This window comes from Notolepis coatsorum (assembly GCF_963971535.1).
Source record: "Notolepis coatsorum genome assembly, chromosome: 13".
Taxonomy (NCBI): domain Eukaryota; kingdom Metazoa; phylum Chordata; class Actinopteri; order Aulopiformes; family Paralepididae; genus Notolepis; species Notolepis coatsorum.
Window position 1 is genome coordinate 20,550,346 of NC_140177.1, and position 24,915 is coordinate 20,575,260.

At 45.1% G+C, this 24,915-nt stretch overlaps 1 protein-coding gene across 1 annotated transcript in view; it reads left to right on the plus strand.

Annotated features, from left to right (window-relative positions):
- colec12 (collectin sub-family member 12) overlaps positions 1-24,915 on the plus strand; it is an 81,615-nt gene that overhangs the window by 27,768 nt on the left and 28,932 nt on the right. The window contains exon 3 of the mRNA XM_084327002.1: positions 9,265-9,393. Coding sequence (XP_084183128.1) covers positions 9,265-9,393 — 129 coding nt within the window. The remainder of the gene's footprint in view (positions 1-9,264; positions 9,394-24,915) is intronic.

Sequence of the window (24,915 nt, forward strand, 5' to 3'; positions counted from 1 at the left end):
TACATATGTAAAGTGTGCACTTATAATGGTATAGTACATATGTAAAGTGTGCACTTTATACGCATAGTACATATCGATGGCCGAAGATCAAAACCTCCTATCTGCCTTTGCGAGGCACTAATACCTGGTCGGTATTGTTAACACATAATATAGTAATATAGTCAAAAAACTAGTCCTTAAAAAATTGCATTCTTTCTCAAAAATGTGAAATGTTCAGCTAGGAGGTTTTGTTCTTTGGCCATCGATATGCAAAGTGTGTACTTATAAGGGCATAGTACATATGTAAAGTGTGTACTTATAAGGGTATAGTACATGTGTAAAGTGTGTACTTATAAGGGTATAGTACATGTGTAAAGTGTGTACTTATAAGGGTATAGTACATATGTAAAGTGTGCACATATAAGGGTATAGTACATGTGTAAAGTGTGTACTTATAAGGGTATATTACATGTGTAAAGTGTGTACTTATAAGGCTATAGTACATAATGCAAAGTGTGTACTTATAAGGGCATAGTACATATGTAAAGTGTGTACGTATAAGGCTATAGTACATATGTAAAGTGTGTACTTATAAGGGTATAGTACATGTGTAAAGTGTGTACTTATAAGGGTATAGTACATGTGTAAAGTGTGCACATATAAGGCTATAGTACATGTGTAAAGTGTGCACATATAAGGGTATAGTACATGTGTAAAGTGTGTACTTATAAGGCTATAGTACATAATGTAAAGTGGTACAGCCCCCATCCCGCCGTACCTCCGCTCCTCCTAGACTTTCCTGGTATTTATTTACCTCTCGGGATGGTCTGGCCGGAGTCCAGCTGGTTGATTGGAGCCGCTGGCGGTGCTCCAGCCTCAGAGCGGTCTAACATTATGCCGCCGCGCCGCGCTTCCGCTACCCCCCCCCCCCCCCCCCCCCCCCCCCAGTTGGTTTAGCCGGTGTGTTTTCAGTTAGCTCGTGATGTGTGTGTGTCAGCATGTTTATGTGCTGTGGCGTTTCAATGCACAGAGACAGCAGGAGGCTTTTTATTACATGTTCTTATTTGACCTTCATTTAACCAGGCAGGTCAATTAAGAACAAGTTCTTATTTACAATGACGGCCTGGTGAGAGGACAAAAGGGCCCCTCGAAGCGTTACAGGGAAATGGGACAAATAAATAAATAAATACAAATGGGGAGACAGTGGCTCAGGAGGTCGCCTGGTAATCAGATGGTTACCGGTTAGATTCCAGCTCCTCCTGGCAGCGTGTCGAAGTGTCCTCGAGCAAGACATGTAACCCTTAACACATTGACTGCCACGCTTCTATCCATCAATGTATGATCACTGCCACCAGTCTAAGCCTATGGAGATGGTCACCTTCTTTGCAGGGCTATAACTTTTTAAATTGTACTGCTAAATTGACATTACTATGGCCCATTCAACATCGATTATCTATCGTTCAGGATGTAGGAACGTTATACTTTTTCATTCATAGATTCTTCCAAAAATACTGTTTAGAATATAAGTATGTTTTTATCGTTTTCTGCAGCAATTCCTAGAACGTGAGTTATAGGCATACTATATAGATTATCAACTGCCGTTTGTTGCCGATACACGCTATATTAAAAATGTCAACTGTACATGATCCTAAACGTTATGACTCATCATGCTCGGATGAACGGGGGGGGGGGGTCGTTCATAATTCCGTGATCGTCAGTAAATGCTTTATGTAGTATGGGTTGATTTATTGATCAGATGGTTTGTAAATAAAGAAATGTACAATCGCCTTGAAAATAACCTTACTGTCCTCTTACCGTTCGCCGATGAGACTGGAGGAAAAAGATCCCACTTATTTGACGTCGATCGACTAGATCCATTTCCGGTTTGTATGGCGCAATAAACGCCCCAAATCATATCGATTATTGAGTTATGGCAGCGATCCATATACACGGATGTGTGTCTAGAGTCCCGCAACAATATGTGAGTGCCGGACGGATTTCCCAGATGCACCGAGATCACCAGATCCATTTCCGGTTGTAACTCGCCCGATCATCCACCAGGCGGCGGTATTGAAGCGTTGCACTGTTGTGCAGAGTCCCACTGTCTCAGCATAGGCTGGGTGGCGGAATTATGAATACCATGGCGAAAAATGAAATATGATCTCAATAACGTTGTACGCCGTGGCTTGGCAGAATTCGCATGACCAGCAAACCCGTCGTACAACGTGATTGGCGGTCAATGTGTTAACAGCTCCATATGAGCAGGTTGTCAACTTGCATGGTCACACACACACACACACACAAACACAAACACACAAACACACAAACACACACACACACACACACACAGTGGTCGCCTCCGCTGTCATGCATAAGTGTTGTATTGGTTGAATGTGAGGCATAAGTTGTAAAGCGTTTTGGATAAAAGCGCTATATAAATGCAGTCCATTTTACCATTTACAAAATAAAATAGGAAAGAGACAGACGATACATCACAGAGGTGAGGGAAATAATTAAAACACAAATAATCAAACAAACTAATGACAGTTAAAAGGCTGGGTGGCAGTTGCATGTGTGTGTAAACAACGCTGCGATAGAGTCATTAACCTGCTGTTGTGTGGCAGTGAAAGGGTTAACCTTCTGTGTGTTGTCGCAGTGAAAGGGTTAACTGTTTGGTAGTGTGGCAGTGAAAGGGTTAAAAGCAGTGAGGGGGGATCAACTTGTCCATTTTCAAAGTCTGGTTTTACCAACACGACCCGTGACACACTTACCTCACTGACACGGTGCTCATCGCGGGGGGGGGGGGGGGAAACCCCCAAGAAACTCAACAGTGTGTTCTGTTTTCTCATCTTGACGTAGAACAGACGGAACTGTCTGCCGCCTCCGAGACTCCAGTCTTGTACTCGCGTCAGATAAGTCGTCTCCTCCTAGGCTCTTTTTTTGGAAGTCAGAGTGAGACCCTTAATCACTGTTGTGACCATGAGAGAAAATAGCTGTGTTTCGGTGACGGGAACCGGTAAACACATTGTTGTACAAGGCTTGTTCCTGCCACTCATCTCGTCTTTAAGTGGGGTCTTCGCTCTTGATACAGAAATACCATGTTCACCCCACGTCCGGCTCGCTGATGGCCCAGAGCCTGGGGGCCGTAGGCTGCTTGTTTACACGGTGCAGTGGTGTGCTTTAAGCAGCGTGTGGTCAGCGTCAGCAGGGGAGCGGGGTGGGGGGGGAGCTCTGATTGAACTCTGCACACTGGCTTCGAAGCGAGGCCCTCAGCACACACAGGGACAACAGTGGCCTCCTATCCACGTCCAGGGCCACGGCTGGGCCCCTTTGAGGTGGTCAGCCATGATGTTTTCACAGATGTGTAGCTCTAAGGCCTAGAGGCCAGCTCCTCCCCCCCCCCCCCCCCCCTTGGCGGTCTGGCCCACCCCTGACTGAGAGGGAAGGAGCCTCCTGTTGTAGCCTCAGACCCACTGATGCCACGACGAGCTCCAAGCCATTAAGAGGAGGAGGAAGTCAAAGCAGGATGTGAGTCCAGCTATGGGATGTCTGGAGCCTCTCTTGGAGGAGATGGAGGCTTGATGGAGGCTACTTACCACAACACCCACCATGCCGCAGTGCAGCCTGATGCTAGACACTCCCTGCTAGACTTAACCTGTTATGCCGAGGGCACATTTAGCATAAAACGCCTGACGATTGCATACCGCAAAGTAATTTGCGATTTTTTTTTACTTGAACCACTTATAGCACATGCATGAGTCTGGTCTCTTTTGAAAGGAAACATTCTGAACTTTCTTCCACAACAGGAGAAGAATCACTCATGTGTGCTAATGTAATAGAGTTAGAGGTTTGAACACACTGAAATAAAAGTTTAGCTTACTCATGTTTTGTTTACTTGTTGCCAGTTTTTGAGCTCCAGCTCAAAAGTGGTCACTTGTCCGAAACCGACTCTCGTTGGTTGTTCGGCCTTGTAACCCAAGATTGGAAGCGCGTAATGGGTCGGGTAGGGTGCCAATCGAACGGCGGCCATTTTAACTTTCCAACGATGTCTAGGTTGATCTGCAAAAACACAGCGCTAGGCCGACAGACAAGGGCAAAGTGCCGCGAAGTGTGCGTGGCGGCCGTATAAGGGCTGCTGAACATTAACAGGTAGTAGTGCTATTGAACTCCTAAATGTGCACAATGAAAGCCATCTGGCTGTGAGCGGAAACTGTTCAGTGTTTTGAACTTGCATACCATAATGTTTATATACCTTAATATTACCTATAGGGTAATTACCTATAGGCCCTAGAAACAGCTACTACCAGGAATGGGGTTTGAACCCACAAGGACATGCGTCCATTGGATCTTAAGTCCAACGCCTTAACCACTCAGACATCCTGGTTATTGTTATAAGAACCTAGTTTAAATTTGACACGATGGATAGTGGGCAGGTTCATTATTTTATTGCCTATATTTATTGTAATGTATAATAAAACCGATAGGGCATACAGACCCTCATCTGCACCTTTGATTATACTGTTTATTTTTCTCATATTTTTGTATTCAGAGTTAATTATATTGTTTACACTGTTTATTTTTTCCGCATATTTTAATATTCAGATCAGATTTGATTGCCTATATTTATGTTATACTATTACCCTGCCCATACCTGTACCCCCCCCCCCCCCCCTTCCCCATCTTATCTTATCGTATCTTACCGATGAACTCCAGGAAAGGAGAAAACAGCAAGAAAACATAACAGATGTGTTTAAAGGATCAGACTGGCATCATGTTAACTCTGCGTCACCTCTACTGTACGTTATCCCTGGTGGTGTTTGTCACAGTCAACATCATCGGATGTTTGCTGCTATTCATTCATTCATTTACGATGTAACAAAGCAAACTTGAGGGGCCGTCTCATAACCGCTCTGTGTTTGAAAGCATATTGAAAGAAGAACTGTCTCCCTTTCACCTCCTCAGCCCCATTATCTCATGAATTAGCTGGCCTCCACTGCACATCAACTTTATAACTTTTTTTTTGTATCCACTTTTTCTCCTCATTTTCTATTTTTCTCCCATCCCAATTTCGTATTATCCAATTCTTCCCTCCCCTGTCTTGAACGTTGCTAGACTATGCCTCCCACTGGTTGGCTGTAGTGAGGATAGAAGCCTTGCATCACGTGTCCCCTCCGGTACACGAGGAGGCAGCCTGTCGCATCTTTTCACCGCAGCAGCTCGAACTCTCAGTGGTGAGGAGTAACGCGTGGGAGGCTCACGCTGCCCCCGCTATTTCCTGCTTCCGCCGCACCGGCGTCACCAAACCGACCTGTAGGAGTCGCTGTCCACAACGTCCAATCCCCACCCACCGGCTTTCCCACCCTCTAACACTTGCCAATTGTGTTAGTATGAACGACCGGCCAAGCCGGTAGCAACGCCGAGAGCTGTGCTCGATACCAGCGTCTCCTGCGTTAGTGGCGAGCGCCTTGCCCACTGCGCCACTCAGCCGCCATCAACTTTATAACTTAAATCATAAACTGTGACTTCAGTGTCCTCCATGTCTACATTCATATTTGTTATTGTTCATTTGCGCATGCAGGTTAGTTCAGGAGTGTGTGACCTGTTCACCCTGGAATCTGGAAGTGGCCACATTTAAATAAAAAATTATGTGAACAGCCAAACTAAAATGATCAGACCTGGGCAATAAGCCCGGCTTGCAGCGTGAACGCAGCCTTATGACACCATTCTACTTTAAGTTTCTTGTGCAGCTTGTTGACCACTTCATGCATCCATTGTACCATGTTGAGTAAACAACCAAATTGGCCAATTTTACAACTTTGTGTAAAAATGCATTAGTGTTTTTTTCACATGGGAAAGATGCTCATGCCTGCGTTCCCACTGCTATTACTTGTGTTGCTTGTGGCGAAAAGTACACTTTTCAATGACCTTTTAACCACATGATGCTTAAGACGTTTCATGTAGGGGTCATTAGGGGCTATTTTCAAGGTCCCCCTTTGTTATTAAGGCATTTGAAGTTGAGTGTAGCAGTTATCGCTCCGGCTCAAAACAGCTAATAGCCTATACCCCGTCTGGTATAGGATTACAGGATTCCACAAATTCACTCTCCCCGGGCCGACCTGAGAGCTGTTTGTTGTTGTGAACGCGCGCCAGCTGTTATCTCACTCTGCAAGAGTCGCTTTTCATGGAGACACAAGCAAACTTCCTGTGGCCGGCCATCACACGCCGTAGGTGGCCCTGCTGGACATGAGTGACATGTGAAGAGTGACCAATCACTACACTGCACGGAGAAGGTTAAGGTTGGCCAGCCGTGATGTGAGAGAGAGAGAGAGAGAGCGAGAGAGCGAGATTCAGATTCAGAGTTTTATTTGCCACATGGAAACAATACAATCATAGAGTTTTCATACAAAATCATAAATACCATACCATGGTCAAAAGGAGCAGGAAGAAGAATAATTCTTATAGTTACCTGCCCCCTATTCCTAAACTAAACAAGTATTACTTGATGGTCGGTGTACAACCTAATTTACACAAAATAATAATTTATACCATACAAAGAAACAAACAATCCACAGATTAAACAAGAAAACATTTAATAATAATAATAATAATAATAATAATAATAATAATAATAATAATAATAATAATAATAATAATAATAATAATAATAATAATAATAATAATAATAATAATAATAATAATAATAATAATAATAATAATAATAATAATAATAATAATTATTATTATTATTATTATTATTATTATTATTATTATTATTATTATTATTATTATTATTATTATTATTATTATTATTATAAATATTATAATAATAATAATAATAATAATAATAATAATAATAATAATAATAATAATAATAATAATAATAATAATAATAATAATAATAATAAATAATAATAATAATAATAATAAAGAAGAAAAGAAAAGAAAATATCTCACTATTCAGATCACATTATTTTGACTTTCATACTGACTAAATTTAAAAAAATTTATAATTCTTTTTGAATTGACAAACACTATTACATCCCGTAAGCTCGCTATGGAGAGAATTCCACAACTTTACACCAATAACTGAAGGACACATCTGTTTAAGTGTGGTACGTGCAAACTGATGTTTGAAATTGTATTTCCTCCTACTAAACTCACTTTCTAAATTAAAAAGATTTTGTAATTTTTCTGGCAGTGTCTTATTTCTTGCCCTAAATAAACATAATTAACATTGTTTGAAACTTAACCATGTCTTCAAGTTAAATTATTCTAGATTTAATAAATAATATGTTTGTGTGTTCTCGATAATTCACTTTATGTGTGATTCTTACAGCCCTCTTCTAATGGTTTTAATTTGGTCCCATAAGTATTCCCCCATACTTCAACACAATATCTGAGATAAGGTGAGATGAGTGAACAGTAGAGTGTTCTCATTGCCTCATACTCTAACACCTCCTTTACTTTATTCATAATTCATTCATTTCGATTGCCAAAAATCATAAATTTAGTTTTTTTCAGATTCAGTGATAGCTTATTTACATCAAACCATTTTTTTAAAGCTTTTTTTAGCATTTCATACACAATATATTCTGCTAGTTCCTTTAAATTATTTCCAGAGCAAAAATAATTGGTATCATCAGCAAACAAGAAAAACTGTAATAGTTTTGAAACATCACAAATATCATTAATATATAAAAGAAAGAGTTTAGGCCCCAAAACCGAACCTTGTGGTACCCCACATACAATTTTCATGAGCTCAGATTTGACATCTGCCAGAGAGAGAGAGAGAGAGAGAGAGAAAGAGAGAGAGAGAGATAAGAACACAAGTCTAGCATCAAACCTCAAAGAGGTGGGGAGAGAGAGAGAGAGAGAGAGAGAGAGAGAGAGAGAGAGAGAGAGAGAGAGAGAGAGAGAGAGAGAGAGAGAGAGAGAGAGAGAGAGAACGGTGCCATTTTGCTCTGCCGTATGGCCGACACATGTTGTATGAGAGAAGAGGAATTGCCTTGGGTCGCCTGGTTGCCTATTCATGAGGACGACTGTTTTCGATTGACACGTGGCTGAAGAGAGGTTCAGTCTGTCCCTCTTCAACCAGGCAGCGCTGAACAAACTCCTGCCATGAAAAGAAAAACAAACTCCTGACTCTGAATGAAAAATCTGAATGGAAACAGAGGGTTTTCCTTTCTCCAAACTAACGATGCTGGTTCACGGCGTTGCATTCTGAAAGCTACGTTACCCGGAGCTCTGTGCATACTTACCTCCATAACGTACCGAGTGTTATCGACCATATTTATTGTAACATATAATATAACTGATATATTATATACAGACCCTCATCTCCACCTTTGATTCCACTGCCTACTTGCTCATATAGCTTATATTCAGAATTAATTATATTGTTTATTTTTATCTTTACTATAATTATATTGCCTATATTTATGTCTTTCTACTATTACCCTGCCTATACCTGTACCTCCCCTCCCACATGCTGCTATGACGCCTGAATTTTCCACCAAGGGGATCAATAAAGGAATATCTTATCTGGTAAATGGTAAATGCATTTATCCAAAATGCTTAAAAATGTTGTTCCTCGGTTAGGTGGCGTAGCGGAGATTGCGTTCGTCACCAACCCCGAAGCTGGTTGTCACCAGCTTGGCTGGTTGTCCGCACTAATACAATTGGCTGTATTAGAGGGTGGGAGAAGCTGGCGGGGTGGTTCCGGGTCGTTGTAAACAGCGACTCCTACAGTTCGGTCGGGGCGCCTGCTAAGCGCGGATAGGACCTGAGTGGGATAGTGTGATCCTTCCACACGCTACGCCCTCTCAGGGAGGATCCGCGCTGCCAGGTGAAAAGAAGCGGTTGATTGGCTGGACGTGTGTCGGAGGAAGCACGTGATAGCCTCCACTCTCCCAGATGATCTGACTGTGGGGGGTAAGTGCGCAGCGACCAGGAAGGGATTGGGAATTGGCATACGACTAACATTGGGATGGGAGAAAAATCGGAGGAAAATGGAGGGGGAAAAAGATCAATAAATCATTATTCACCCATTCACTCACACATTGACAGCGGAGGCGACCATGCAAGGTGTCTTGAGTGTGAAAAAGTGTCTTGCTCAAGGACACTTCGACACACTGCCCGGGAGGAGCGGGAATCTAACCGGGAACCTTCCGATTACCAGACGACTGCTGTACCTCCTGAGCCGCTGTCACCCCATCTTATCTTATCTTATCTTACATCTATTATCTTATGTCTAATGCAAACCGCGTTGTGTTGTGTGTCTTGCAGGGATCCAGGAGGGTACTGACTCTGAGTGCACCAAGTGTAAGAATGACTGGGCACTGAGAGCTGCCATCGCCCTGCTGTACGTGCTGTGTGCCCTGCTCACCATCGCAGTGGCCGTCCTCGGATACAAAGGTACATCAGAAGCCTGGTCATCTGCTGCTGCTGGGAGCCTCAATGGCTTTTCAGCTTGAACTTAAATATTATGTAATGCTTCACTACTTGGCCACCCGGACGTGTGGATGAAGTAGTGCGTTGCACTAAAGAAGAAACAGCCACTACCAGGAGTGGGGTTTGAACCCACGAGGACATGCATCCATTGGATCTTAAGTCCAACGCCTTAACCACTCGGCCATCCTGGTTGTTGTTATCAGACCTAGTTTGTTTCACAAGATGGACAGTGGGCAGGTTCATAATCTTATTGCCTATATTTATTATAATGTATAATCTAACCGATAGGGCATGCAGACCCTCATCTGCACCTTTGATTATACTGTTTATTTTTCTCATATTTTTTTATTAAGAGTTAATTATATTCTTCTTTACATTGATTATTTATTCTCATATTTCTATATTCAGATCAGATTTTATTGCCTATATTTCTACTATTACCCTGCCCATACCTGTACCTCCCCTCCCCTCCCCCTCTTAGGATTTAGCTAGCATGGCTAACTAATGCATGTTGTTGTCTGCCACAATTTATATTATTTACACTCCAAAGTGGGAACAGGGTGGAAAGGAATCCCAACCTGAGCACAACTTAACGGTGCTATACATAAAATGTTTATGTAGAGTAATCGTTAAAAAAATACAAAATAATTATAATTATAATACATCCACATAGCTTTTAGAAAGGTGTGGAATAAAAGTATTGCTTTTCCGACACCAAAGATTATAGATACATTTTTTATCTTGTTGTTTACATGTTGCGTGCAGGTATCCTCTCCATACTTGCTATTCCCATTTCCCCGCATGGAATGCACCTGATTGAATAAATGACATGCTGGTGCTCTAGTGTGACATCTAGTGGCTGAATGTTATCTATAGCACCTGAGCAAAATGGCCACCGTGTGAATATGGCCAATTGTTGTGATCAGGATTTACCTTTCCTCTTCGCCCCTCTGATGTGGTCTGCGAGTCCGGTGGCTGGGAAACCCGTCAGTAGACCCTTCTTTCAGTCAATGTCATTTTGAAGGGAAAACTCTGCTTCCATCTCCAAACCGCACGCACATCCTTTGAGCTGAAATCCTGACAAAGCTCTGAAAATGTAAAACAGGCACATCATTCAGTGGGTGTTCTCCACACATCACTCATCCTCTGCTGCAGTAAGCATTAGAGCTGGCTCAGGATCCTCAGCGTTTATGGCCCTTAGCGGTACATACCTGGTGAGACTGTTACTGCGCTCCGGCCTCTTCCCGAGGGATGAAACCACACGGCGCCCCGCCTGTGGCGTCGCTAACCTTTGCCAAGTCAGCATTCATTCTGCTTGTCCCTGGGGACAGAAGTGCGTGCATATCCCAAAAACGTTGTCATTGTTTAAGATAAGATCATATAAACGCTAAGATAAGATATTCCTTTATTGATTCCCTCATCATAGCAGCATAGGGGAAGGGGAATAGTAGAAAGACATAAATATAGGCAATACAATTTTATCTGAATATTAAAAAGAAATATGAGAAAAAAATATCTATATATATATAATAAACAGTGTAAACAATATAATTGGCTCTGAATATAAGAATATGAGAAAAGTAAACAGTGTAATCAAAGGTGTGGATCTGTGTGCCCTGCCAGTTATATTATACCTTACAATAAATGGTAAATGGTGCATTTATATAGTGCTTGTTTCCAACGGTGGATTACCAGGCGACCATTCTACCTCCTGAGCCACTGAATCTGAATATAGATTATGAGTAAAGTAAAGTAAACAGTATACACAAGGTACCCTAACTGGCATGCTATACATCATACAGTCACATGTCTGTTTCTGTAGATCTGAAGTCTGCTAATCACTTGGCCAACTGGTTTACAATTTATAACTTCTGATTTATTTTTCATCAAATTAGTAATAAAAAAATAAAAAAAAATTGTGTAAGACCAATCCAAGTTAACAGGAGGCCATCTTGGGGCACCATGCCGTCGGTAAGGACAGATAATCTACCATATTCCTCTACAACACTTGTTCTGAAGGATCAGATTAAACCGAATATATATTTATTTATATATATATATTTAATTGTATTTGTATATCCCCTGATATCCCTTGTTGTATATTCCTTGTACAATATGCATTGAATATCCCTTCTAGTCTACTGAACATCCCATAATAGTCTCCATTCTACCATTGGACGAGACCTTGGTGCCAGGTCGCCATACCCCTCAGACCAAGTTCAATCGTACCGCTCAACATGTATGGACAAGTCCTAGTTCCGCGTAGGAATATGTCTACCGCACCACTAATGGTACTATTTGTTCATAGTGCGTATATATACTGCGCTATTAAAGTAGAACTTTCTTTTAGTCCAGTTCCTTACCCTCCAACAGAGTGACAGACGCAAAAGCCTCCCCGCGAACCACGTGTGGGCAGTAAGGCCAATTCGGCCCAGTATCGGCATTGAGACATCGTGTATATTAATATTTGAATAGTCATATTTGGCACTATATCGTCGAGTTGGACGTATTCTATTAAGCTAATAATAGTCTATTCATATATAGTGCCTCGTGCGGTAAGAGTTCTATAGTAATCAGCACCCCCATCGTTTCGGGCATCAGCTGGACGCTTATCCAGGGTGGTTGACCCCACGTGAAGCTGCACCCGAGGAGCTCCAGGCCAAAGAGCGAGTGGACCTGTATATTGGATTATTCTACCGACGACGGCTAGCCTTCCCCGGCTTGGATTATGCTTTGAGTACTTTGATTATTCTATGGATAAAGGCCAACACTGCGGTGTGTTGGAAATACCCCCCCGGAGAGGACGACAGGTGAGACGGCGCTCTGCACAGTGAGGTCGCCTCACGTCTCTCCGTCGTGGACCGGAGGACGCCGGCCACAGAGGGTCCAACTGCATTCATCTGTGGATCGAGGATCGTTGGGCACCGTGTCGCACAACTGTGGACTCTCCCAAGATACCCTCGGCCAGACGGGATCCAGCCAGTGACTCTCTAACCCCCCCCCCCCCCCCCCTCCAGCTGTCCTACAAGCAGTCGGAACCTTCCCCTAGTGTATCCAGCTATATAATCATTCAAGTATCATCGCTATTGTTCCCTAAATATTCCAGGTTGTATATTTGCTTCCTGCGCAATCAGAGATTGGACATTCGATATTGATCTACCTACGAATACTCATTTGCCATAAAAGTGCATACTATTTCAAATCATAAATGTAATTAAGTGATCGTTGTACATACCTTTTGCTATGTATTAAAACTCAAACTTTCGATTTGGTACATTTGTGTTGGATCCGTTTATCAGGTGGGAGTGTTCAACATATTCATACCTAGTACTGGGTGGCCAGAGTCTAAAGTACAAGAGGTAGTGGTAGTAAGTATCATATCTAACCATACAGTCAGGGAATTGTACCCCTCAGTTACAATTGGTCCTTCGAGCCGGATGGTAATCAGTGTAATATTAATATAGTGTTATTAATATTAAAATGGCCTATGATGAACACTCGAAACGATCCTCCTAACCAACAACGCCCGCGGCGCAAACGACAGCTCCCTCAGTACCTAGAGGCTTACGCTGTCAGTCAACAACCTAGTCTTCTACCAACAGTAAACGCGGTAAAACTAGAAAGTAAAATTATGTCTAACCCTAACGACCAGGCTACCCCGACCATAGAGGCCCCTATGGGTTCTAATGTAACTGACCAAGCTCACGGTGGGGACCAGGGGGAACCAGACATGACTTTACACCCCGCCAATACCGAAGAAGTAGTCCCCGACGAGTCCCGGGAGGAAGACAACACTACCGAGAGAGAACTCGGCACGGAAGAAGATGAGGAGAGCACCGTGGAGATAGAGCTCCAAGACTCCGCACGGAGTACCCCAAGGGACGGCTCCCCTATACAACCGTCTTCTCCCAGCGAGGCAGAGAGGACACTACAGCAGGCATTCCTCGTCAGCCTGAAAGCCTCTACTGAACGCGATAGACTCCAGGGTGAACGCGATCGATTGCAGATACAGCAACGGAGCGAAGAAGAGCACATACGCCTGGACGATACTCAACTCTTCCTCTCCTTCCCTCCCTCAGATATCCACGTCTCTGAGCGGATCTCGGCCTGTCTGTCCGACATCTCCGCCTGGATGACGACCAACCACCTCAAACTGAACCTAAGCAAAACAGAATTGCTCCACCTGCCGGCCAAATCCTCCCCCCTGACCGACCTTTCCATCACAGTCGAGAATGCAGCTGTGACCGCGTCCCCGACCGCCAAGAACCTTGGTGTTGTCCTCGACGACCAGTTGAACTTCTCTGCTCACATCGCAGCGACAACCAGAACCTGCCGATTCCTCCTGAGCAACGTCAGAAGGATACGCCCCTTCCTGACAAAAGAAGCCACCCAACTCCTCGTCCAATCAACAGTCATCTCCCGCCTCGACTACTGCAACGCACTGCTCGCTGGCCTCCCGGCCACTGCCACTAAGCCTCTTCAACTCATTCAGAACGCAGCGGCCCGCCTGATCTCAAACCTACCGAAGTCGGCCCATGTCACCCCACTTCTTAGGGACCTGCACTGGCTCCCCATTGCTGCACGAATCCGCTTCAAGGCCCTTGACCTAGCATACCGTGCGGCAAAGGGAACTGCTCCCGCCTACCTCCGGTCAATGGTCTCTAACTACACACCCTCAAGACCCCTACGCTCTGCATCTTCTGGCCGCCTCAGACCTACTCCTATCCAAGCTCCGGGAGGGTCATCAAAGAGAAGTCGCCTATTCTCAGTCCTTGCCCCACAATGGTGGAATGAACTACCCACCCCAGTTAGGACAGCCGAAACACGTCCAATCTTTCGCCGTCGACTAAAGACTCACTTCTTCAACCATTATCTGAATTAAAAAAAAAAAAAAAAAAAAATAATCTAACCCTAACTAACCATACTGTCATGCACTTGTCCTAATAAACTAACCTACACTGTAGCACTCAACACTTTGATGAACATTGTTACTCAGCTGATAGAGTTGTGCTCTTCCTGATGGCTTGTCGTACAGAACTTGTAAGTCGCTTTGGATAAAAGCGTCAGCTAAATGACTAAATGTAAATAAGACGCATTCAGATGGAAGAGAATATGGCAAGAGACCGGGCCGACGCCCAGCGCGCCGCCACCGGTGCCCAGAGAGAATCGGATCTCACCAAGCGTGAAGCCGAGCGCGACAGAGCACAAGCGCAACTAATAGAACAGCTGATCAGAAGGACAACACCCCCTCCCTCCACCAGAGGCTCCAGGAACTCGTCTAGACATCACTCCAGGGCGGCATCCCCTAGCCGAGTAAGCGACCCTGAACTTGACCAACAGACGAGGTCTATACCCCCCGCAGACCCCCTTCCCCAACCGGTCCACGCGAGACCCAGCCACCGGGAAGGAGCAGCATACACTGCGGAGAGGCTAAATCAGAGACTACAAGCCCTGGATGACCTAACGGAAGACGAAGAGGAAGAGGAGGAGAACCACGCCCGACGACAGCACAGTACTCTACCGGACCAGGAGGTCCAGTACAGCCCAGGCTATACCCCCGCGGAGCTGCGCTACAGACCCCCGACGCTATTCACGGGTGAGCACGACGCACGACCCGCACCGAGGAACAGCACCTGGACCAGCGGGCCATGGTACACAGCCGGTACCAGCCCACGCCAAGGAGCAGGAGGAGACTCGCCTAGGAGGCCTCTCCCCCAACGCTCGCCGATGTATCAACAATCCGCGTCATACATTGGCACACCTATGGTACCAGACTTCACCCAGGAGAACCGGGCCCAGTATACGGAGCTCCGCATGTGTCTGGAGACAATGTTGGTGGATGTCATTGATGAACGCCATAAATACGCGATACTACTGAAGCATTTAAAGGTACCCCGCGCGCACAACATAGCGCTCGCCTACGCCACTTCCACGACCCCATACACCGCAGAGCTGGTAGCGTTGGACCAGAGATATGGACGTATATGGGATTACGTGATCCAGGAGATCAGGCACATCGACCGCCTACCCCCAGCAACAGACAATCGAGCACTGGACGACCTGTCCATCAGAGTGCAGTCCCTGGTAGGGATGCTGGGAGCGCAGAGGGAAAAGGGTAGGCATGAACTATACGCCAACTCAAATGTAGAGAGGATCTTGGAGAAGCTACCGCCCGCCCGACAGGAGCGCTTTAGGCGGCAGAGAGACCACCGAGACCCTAATGGCCCCGAACCGAACCTCCTCGATCTAGCCGACTTCCTGGCGAGAGAAGTCAGCAGCTTACGGCTAGATACATTCGGACGGAGTACCCCTGGCTCCAGAGAAGGAACCAGGAGACTAAATGATGGAAGAAGATCGGTGACTGTCATGCACCAATCGGAGTCAGTGCCAAGCAGTAGGAGCCACAGTACCCCCTCAAGAAAGGAGAAGTGGAAGATAGTGTGCCCCTACTGTGAGAAAGAACACTGGCTGTCACAATGTGACTCATTCCCCAAGATGAATGCGGAGGAAGCGAGTCAATGGATAAAGTCCAACAGACGCTGTTTTCGCTGTGCGCGATCACACATGGCAGCCGAATGCCGCTTAAAGAAAAAGTGCAGTCGGTGCGATGGAGCCCATCTGGACATACTCCACGACAGTAACAGACGGCGGCCTCCACCCGCACCATCAAGCAGCAAAGCAAGCGTCATGTACATCGACCCCGCCAGCAGCAGCGGAGCCAGAGTGCTCTTAAAGGTAGTCCGTGTGACATTGAGCTACCAGAATAAAGTCATGGACACTTACGCCGTCCTTGATGACGGGTCAGAGAAGACCCTTCTGCTCGCGTCCGCTGCGGCCCAGCTAGGGCTGCGGGGGAGCGAAAACCAAATGACAATTCGGACAATAAGAAGAGATTTGAAAACGATAAAGGGCGAGAATGTCTCATTCTCTATCGCAGCAAGCGGCCAGCCCGAGCGACGGTACAGGATTACAGACGCTTTCACCAGCCAAGAAATAGGACTGTCGCGGTACACATACCCCGTAGCCAAGCTGATGGAGAAATATGTACATCTACGCAAGCTACCGATCCCACTCATAGACGGTGCTACTCCGACACTGTTGATAGGCTCCGACCATGCAGACCTCATTGTCCCGATAGACCGGGTTCATACCGGACCCAGAGGCTGTCCTGCAGCAGTCGAGACCCGCCTAGGATGGACTCTCCAAGGCCCACTCGCCAAATCTCTCAACCGAACCACAGCCACTAGCTGTCTCCACTCCCGAGTCACAGAGGGAGACACCGCACTCCTGCAGCATGTAGAGAGGCTATGGACCTTAGAACAAATGCCCTTTAAGAACGAAAAGAAAGACATTCGCTCTAAAGACGACATCTACGCCATTAACCTCCTCGAGATGGGAACAAAGAGAGTCCCAGTCAGCGGCGTGTTGAGATATACGCCACGCCACTCCTGCGGCGGGAAGGGATGCCTACCTTTCACGCAAAGAAAGACGCCACAGAGCGGTACCTACTAAACACAGAGCGGCGCTTAGCCAAGGACCCCGCCCAAGAAAGTGTATACCGCGCTGAGATTGAGAAGCTCATCACAGCGGGACACGTCACAAAGATTGACATTAAAGAGGCCGACCAGACGACTGAATCGTGGTACGTGCCCCACCACAAGGTTCATCACAACGGCAAAGACCGCATCGTGTTTAACTGCAGCTACCAGATCGGATCCCAAAATCTGAATAAAGAGCTATTGCCCGGTCCTACACTCGGCCCCTCCCTACTAGGCGTACTACTCCGCTTCCGCCAGGACAAGGTGGCTATCAGCGGGGATATCAAAGGGATGTTCCTGCAGGTGAGATTAGTAGAGGAGGACAAGCCCCTGTTGCGGTTCCTATGGAGAGAGAGGCCAGGAGATGAGCACCCAGCCATCTACCAATGGGAAGTCCTCCCTTTCGGAACTACATGCAGCCCATGCTGTGCTACATTTGCACTACAAAGACATGTCGCAGAGGACCCAGCAGCGGACGAAGAGGTCCGACACAGTGTGAAGAACAGCTTCTACGTAGATAACTGTCTACAAAGAGATGGAACTCCACTCACTCCCAGGCGTTAATATACGCCGAAGCTACTTCCCACCCACGGTGAGGCCAGAGACATGTAAAATGGATATACACGTCTTCAGTGACGCCTCCGAGGTCGCCTACGGATCAGTAGCCTACTTGCGGGCCCAAGAAGAGGGGGGAGAGATCTACACAGCATTCATCCTCGCCCGCTCGAGAATAGCCCCACGCAAGCAACAGTCTATCCCACGTCTAGAGCTCTGCGCAGCCCTCGCAGGAGCGCATCTAGCCACGCTCATCCAACGTGAGCTCACCATTCCGGTGCATAGAACAATCCTGTGGTCAGATTCCACGACAGTACTCGCCTGGATCAAATCGGATTCATGCAAATACAAAGTCTTCGTGGGAGTCAGAGTCACTGAGATTCAAGAGTTAACCGGAGAAGCAAACTGGCGCTATGTTGATACAAAACACAACCCAGCTGACGTCATCACCCGGGGAATGTCCCTAGATGACTTAACCCGTCGTAACATCTACAGTGACGGACCAGCATTCCTCAAGCTCCCGGAAGGAGATTGGCCCACGCCCACCCCGAGGGAAGCAAGTGACGAGGAGGCTGAGAATAAGAAACCTATGTTCTGTGGATTGAGCACTGTTGTCTCCGCAGACCCCAACATAGACGATTGCATTACCATAGAGAGTGCGCAGCAACGGACATTCCTGCGGCACCACCCAGAGATTCAGTCCCCCGCTGATATGTCAGCAGCTGACTACGAGGAAGCAGAACTGCTTCTACTGCAACGAGCCCAGAGAGACTCGTTCCCCGATGAACTAGACTGTCTACAGGGAGGAAAGCCCGTCCCATCAGACAGCAGATTGATTCATCTGGCCCCCGAGAGTGACACACATACCCTCATCAGAGTGGGTGGTCGCCTGCGGAGAGCCCCCAATTTACCGGATGACATTAAGTACCCGATCGTATTGAACAGCCGACACAAGGTCACAGAGCTGATTATAAAGAAATACGACGAGGATGTACACCACGCAGGAGCAGAGAGAGTCTTCGCGGAGATCAGACGTCATTACTGGATACTTCAAGGAAGAGAGGCGGTGCGACGCTTCCAGCGAACCTGTCTAGACTGCCGAAAGTGGCGCGCGCAGCCCAGCATACCACGGATGGCTGACCTACCTCCATGTCGCCTCCGACTCGGCGACAAGCCATTCCACTCAACAGGCATGGACTGTTTTGGCCCGCTGCACATAAAGAAAGGAAGAGGCACCGAGAAGCGGTGGGGTATTGTATTCAAATGCATGACCACCAGAGCGATACATATCGAGCTCCTTCCGACCATGAGCACAGACTCATTCCTTATGGCCTTCCGAAGATTCACATCACGGAAAGGAAAACCGTCTACATTATTGTCCGATCACGGGACAAACTTCAAAGGCGGAGAAAGAGAGCTGAGGGAGAGCTTCCAAGCTATGGGCCCAGAACTTAAGACCCACCTCGCTCCAGCCCAGATTGACTTCCAATTCAACCCCCCAAACGCACCCCACTTCGGTGGAACTTGGGAACGAGAAGTACGTTCTATAAAGACAGCCCTGTACGCAGTACTTGGGGCCCAGACTGTGGCGGAAGAAGTCCTAATGACAGTCCTCACGGAGATTGAGGGAGTATTGAACTCAAAGCCCCTCGGTTACGTCTCCAGTGATGTAGCAGATGTCGACCCAGTCACCCCCAACACCCTCCTGATGGGGCGGCTAGATCCCGCGTTACCCCAGACAATGTACCGGCCTGAAGAAGCGAACGGCCGACGAATGTGGAGGTACAGCCAAGTATTAGCTGACAAGTTTTGGAGCAGTTTCCTACTGCACTACCTACCGTCTCTACAGACCCGCCAGAAGTGGGTAAAAGAGAGAGACAATTTGACGGAAGGAACAGTCGTCATGATTATTGACCAGTCACTACCCAGAGCTATGTGGCCGGCTGGCCGCGTAAGCAAAGTGATCACCGGTGCCGATGGCAAGGTCCGAGCAGCTGAAGTACTCGTCCAAGGGCGCACTTACACCCATCCTGTGGCGAGGCTCATAGAACTGCCCCGACTCCCAGACACAATCGATGATGACCATGACCCTATGACTTTGTGAGTTGACTGACCCTTACAGCGAACCCTTGAGTGGTAGACAGTGCGGTTAATCTGTCTCTGCTTAACTAATTAGGTTGGGACCAATTAGGGCGCGGCTGTTCTGAAGGATCAGATTAAACCGAATATATATTTATTTATATATATATATATTTAATTGTATTTGTATATCCCCTGATATCCCTTGTATATTCCTTGTACAATATGCATTGAATATCCCTTCTAGTCTACTGAACATCCCATAATAGTCTCCATTCTACCATTGGACGAGACCTTGGTGCCAGGTCACCATACCCCTCAGACCAAGTTCAATCGTACCGCTCAACATGTATGGACAAGTCCTAGTTCCGCGTAGGAATATGTCTACCGCACCACTAATGGTACTATTTGTTCATAGTGCGTATATATACTGCGCTATTAAAGTAGAACTTTCTTTTAGTCCAGTTCCTTACCCTCCAACAGAGTGACAGACGCAAAAGCCTCCCCGCGAACCACGTGTGGGCAGTAAGGCCAATTCGGCCCAGTATCGGCATTGAGACATCGTGTATATTAATATTTGAATAGTCATATTTGGCACTATATCGTCGAGTTGGACGTATTCTATTAAGCTAATAATAGTCTATTCATATATAGTGCCTCGTGCGGTAAGAGTTCTATAGTAATCAGCACCCCCATCGTTTCGGGCATCAGCTGGACGCTTATCCAGGGTGGTTGACCCCACGTGAAGCTGCACCCGAGGAGCTCCAGGCCAAAGAGCGAGTGGACCTGTATATTGGATTATTCTACCGACGACGGCTAGCCTTCCCCGGCTTGGATTATGCTTTGAGTACTTTGATTATTCTATGGATAAAGGCCAACACTGCGGTGTGTTGGAAATACCCCCCCCGGAGAGGACGACAGGTGAGACGGCGCTCTGCACTGTGAGGTCGCCTCACGTCTCTCCGTCGTGGACCGGAGGACGCCGGCCACAGAGGGTCCAACTGCATTCATCTGTGGATCGAGGATCGTTGGGCACCGTGTCGCACAACTGTGGACTCTCCCAAGATGGACGGGATCCAGCCAGTGACTCTCTAACCCCCCCCCCCCCCCCTCCAGCTGTCCTACAAGCAGTCGGAACCTTCCCCTAGTGTATCCAGCTATATAATCATTCAAGTATCATCGCTATTGTTCCCTAAATATTCCAGGTTGTATATTTGCTTCCTGCGCAATCAGAGATTGGACATTCGATATTGATCTACCTACGAATACTCATTTGCCATAAAAGTGCATACTATTTCAAATCATAAATGTAATTAAGTGATCGTTGTACATACCTTTTGCTATGTATTAAAACTCAAACTTTCGATTTGGTACATTTGTGTTGGATCCGTTTATCAGGTGGGAGTGTTCAACATATTCATACCTAGTACTGGGTGGCCAGAGTCTAAAGTACAAGAGGTAGTGGTAGTAAGTATCATATCTAACCATACAGTCAGGGAATTGTACCCCTCAGTTACAACACTGTTTATTTACATTTAACCAGTGAGGACTTTCATCCAGTGGGTCTTGACTGCAACATTTTAACTGGTTGTTCTTTTGCAACTTGCTGTGTTTCAAACACAGATTTTAGTTTCCGAATGGAGTCTGAGTACAATGCTGTTGTAATGCTGTTTTTTTTCTGTGAAGCCAACCCACCCTCCTCAGCCTTGTATGATAGGAGGCTTTACATGGGCTAATTACTATGGATTGTTCCTCCTGTATCAGGGTGCATCCAAAACGTAGAACTGTTTTGCAAATATTGAAAGGTATTTGACAATTTGTATGTAGACTTTTTTTTTTGTATCCCAAAACAATCCCCAAAGAAATGATTGATTTATGAGTTTATCATTTAAAAAGTGTTGGCGGGTCCAAAATGTATGTTGTTGTTTACATGTTGCATGTTGCCTGTATGCCCCTACTTCCCACTTCCCAATGTGGAATGCACCTGATTGGATAAACGTGCTCTTACTGACTGTCGCTGTATGTGAGCTAAAAAGTAGAAAATGTTCCACCAAAGTGAAATATTTTTTTCAGGGAATCCTGACTTACGTAGTAGTCTCTGTCTGTGTGTGTGTCTCTGTCTCTCTCTCTCTCTCTCTCTCTCTCTCTCTCTCTCTCTCTCTCTCTCTCTCTCTCTCTCTCTCTCTCTCTCTCTCTCTCTCTCTCACTCTCTCTCTCTCTCTCTCCCCCCACTTCTTTGAGGTTTGATGCTAGTCTTATGGTCGTATATCTTTCTCTCTCTCCTCTCTCTCTCTCTCTCTCCCCCCACGTCTTTGAGGTTTGAAGCTAGTCTCATGGTCGTATCTCTTTCTCTCTCTCTCTCCACTTCTTTGAGGTTTGATGCTAGTCTCATGGTTGTATCTCTCTCTCTCTCTCTCTCTCTCTCTCTCTCTCTCTCTCTCTCTCTCTCTCTCTCTCTCTCTCTCTCTCTCTCTCTCTCTCTGTCCCTCCCCACGTCTTTGAGGTTTGATGCTAGTCTCATGGTCTTATTGCTGGCAACAGGATGGAAAATTTGCCCAGCCAAGTCGGGACAATTCCAGCATTTCTGAGATTTACCACTTGATCAGCGACTCCCTCCACGGAATCCATTGTGTTTACTCTCCGTCCGGTTGATATGTTTAAGAGAGATCACAGGGACCATCGCCTCGAAAGCGGAAAACATACGTCTCCTCCACCGTGGCCCCGTTGTGCAACATCTCCCTGGTTCTGATCCGTCTTAACACTCAGTTGTTTGACACGAAGCAGTGACGTTCCAATCGAAACAGGAAACGCGTCCAAATATTATCTCCACGGCCGTCACCGTGGAATGTATCGTGTGTAACCGCTCCAGATGAAACATCTCTAAACAGATCACTGTAAATTACGCCGGGGGAGACACTAACGCTGTGCAGTTTCCGTGCACGGCCACGAATGAAAAAGTAGAAGAGTTGCCTATAGACCTTTTTTGGTGGAATTGCGTTGCTATAGGCGACAGCTCGGGCCTCAGTTTATTCCCTCCAAGCTATTGCCGTTAGCAGAGCCATCTATTATCAGAGTTAGGTAAATAAATGACTCTGGCTATCAGCAAACACTGAGACAGGAAATAAACCCAGCCCCATTTAGAATGTATATGTCATCGGGTGTGAAAAGGCCTGTTTATATCTCCCAACAGGGAGCGTGCCGTGTCGGAGGTATTGTTCTTGGGGCCAGACCGAGGGGTATTGTTAGACACGTGGTTGCCCTTGGTTTAGCGTGCAGCCCATGTGATTCAGATGGTTTAGATCTAATGTCTCCCAGATGACCAGACGACCACCCTGGCTTAACAACCACACATGGTTTTATGGCTGGGTAGCAATTTGTTGTCCCATGAACCACAGGTTGACTCACAAATGGCCGCAATGCTTCCAAAGCACTTTGGGTTCTGGTGGATTCAGCACAGGCCGGGGTTCTGCATCGCGTTCTTTGTTACTATACTACATACAGTTAAAGGAGAACAACACCCTATAGGTGTCTAGGTTGCTCCTCTCCGTCACAGTACTGCTGTTGGGGTCTGCACCAGTGTAGCTGGAGCCATCACAGTTAGTTTTCTTACTTTTAGATTAGATTAGATTCAAATGTATTGTCATCATGCAGCACAAGTACAGTACAACGGAAATAGGTTTGGCATCCAACCAGAGTGCAAATAGAACAGTAAAGTGCAACATTAGTATACAATGTATACAGGTGATTAAACTGGGTATACAACATATAAATGAGTACTACTGAGTAATAGTGCTAATCAGATGTATGTACAGAGTTGTAGTATACTGTATAGTATGTGAATGAATTAATGAATGAATTATATACAGTGATAATATATATATATATATATATATATATATATATATATATATATACAATGATAATATATAATATATATATATATATATATAATAATATATATGGTAGGCCAATATACAGCATAATTGCAAATGCTATCATACAGAGTATATGGGTAAACTAGTATGAGGTGGGTAGTTATATGATTATTATGATTACTATGATTACAGTGTAGGACAGTTGTAGACAGTGAAGCAGTACTAGGTAGGTATAAATATAGGCAGCTGTACACTACAGTTAAAGGAGAACAACACCGCTAGGCCTCTGGGTGGTTCTTCTCCTCCACAGTACTGCTGGTGGGGTCTGCAGTGGCAGGCAGCACACACTCAGTAGCTGGAGACATCAGGAGTTTTCTCACTTTTAGATTAGATTAGATTCAGATGTATTGTCATCATACAGCACAAGTACAGTACAACAAAAAGAGGTTTGGCATCCAACCAGAGTGCAAATGTAACAATAAAGAACAATAGTAATATACAATGTACAGTGTGATTAAACTGGGTATAGTACTACTGAGTATAGTGCTAATCCGATGTATGTACAGAGTTGTAGTATTAATATGTACAGTGATACAGCTATAAAGACACTATGGTAAGTCATACTGGCCAGCAGTGTAACTAGTAAAAGTAGGTAAGGGATATGTACAGATATAAATATAGTATCTACAGACATGTAAAAGGACTATGTGCAGGTATATTCACAGACATATGTGGATAAATATATATATATATATATATATATATATATATATATATATATATATATATATATATATATATATATATATATATATAATATATATATATATATATATATATATATATATAAAAAGATATATATATATATATATATATATATATATATATATATATATATATATATATATATATATAATATATATATATATATATACAGTATATACTGAATTAATGGACATGCTATCATACAGAGCTATATCGGGAAGAATAAGCCATTCACTTCAATTAATTATTTTTTCTAATAAGTAATAGTAAATAAATCCAGAGTCTCTCTATTACATTGTTATGTCATTATTATTATTATGTCATTATTCCCAAGTGGTTCTGAGTGGAGCTTCTCATAGAAGCATCTTATTGGACTTGTTGCTTTGAGATACAACTTTTCAACGGAAGTCTCTCTGCCAGGATTTAAAGCCCATAAAGACATGTTGTCTCACAAACCTTGTTGTCATATCCAAATTGATCTCAAGCTATAGGTTTGACACCGTACATGTGTGTACAGGTTAAACGTTCAAAGATAATTGAATTAGATGTGATACACACGGTACTGTGTGCATTGGAGATGCATTGGGGAACATATTAACTAGACACTAGGCGTAAATGGGCTATAACATGGTTTTTGGCAATTTGATTCTGAAAGGCAACGATTCACCGCATCA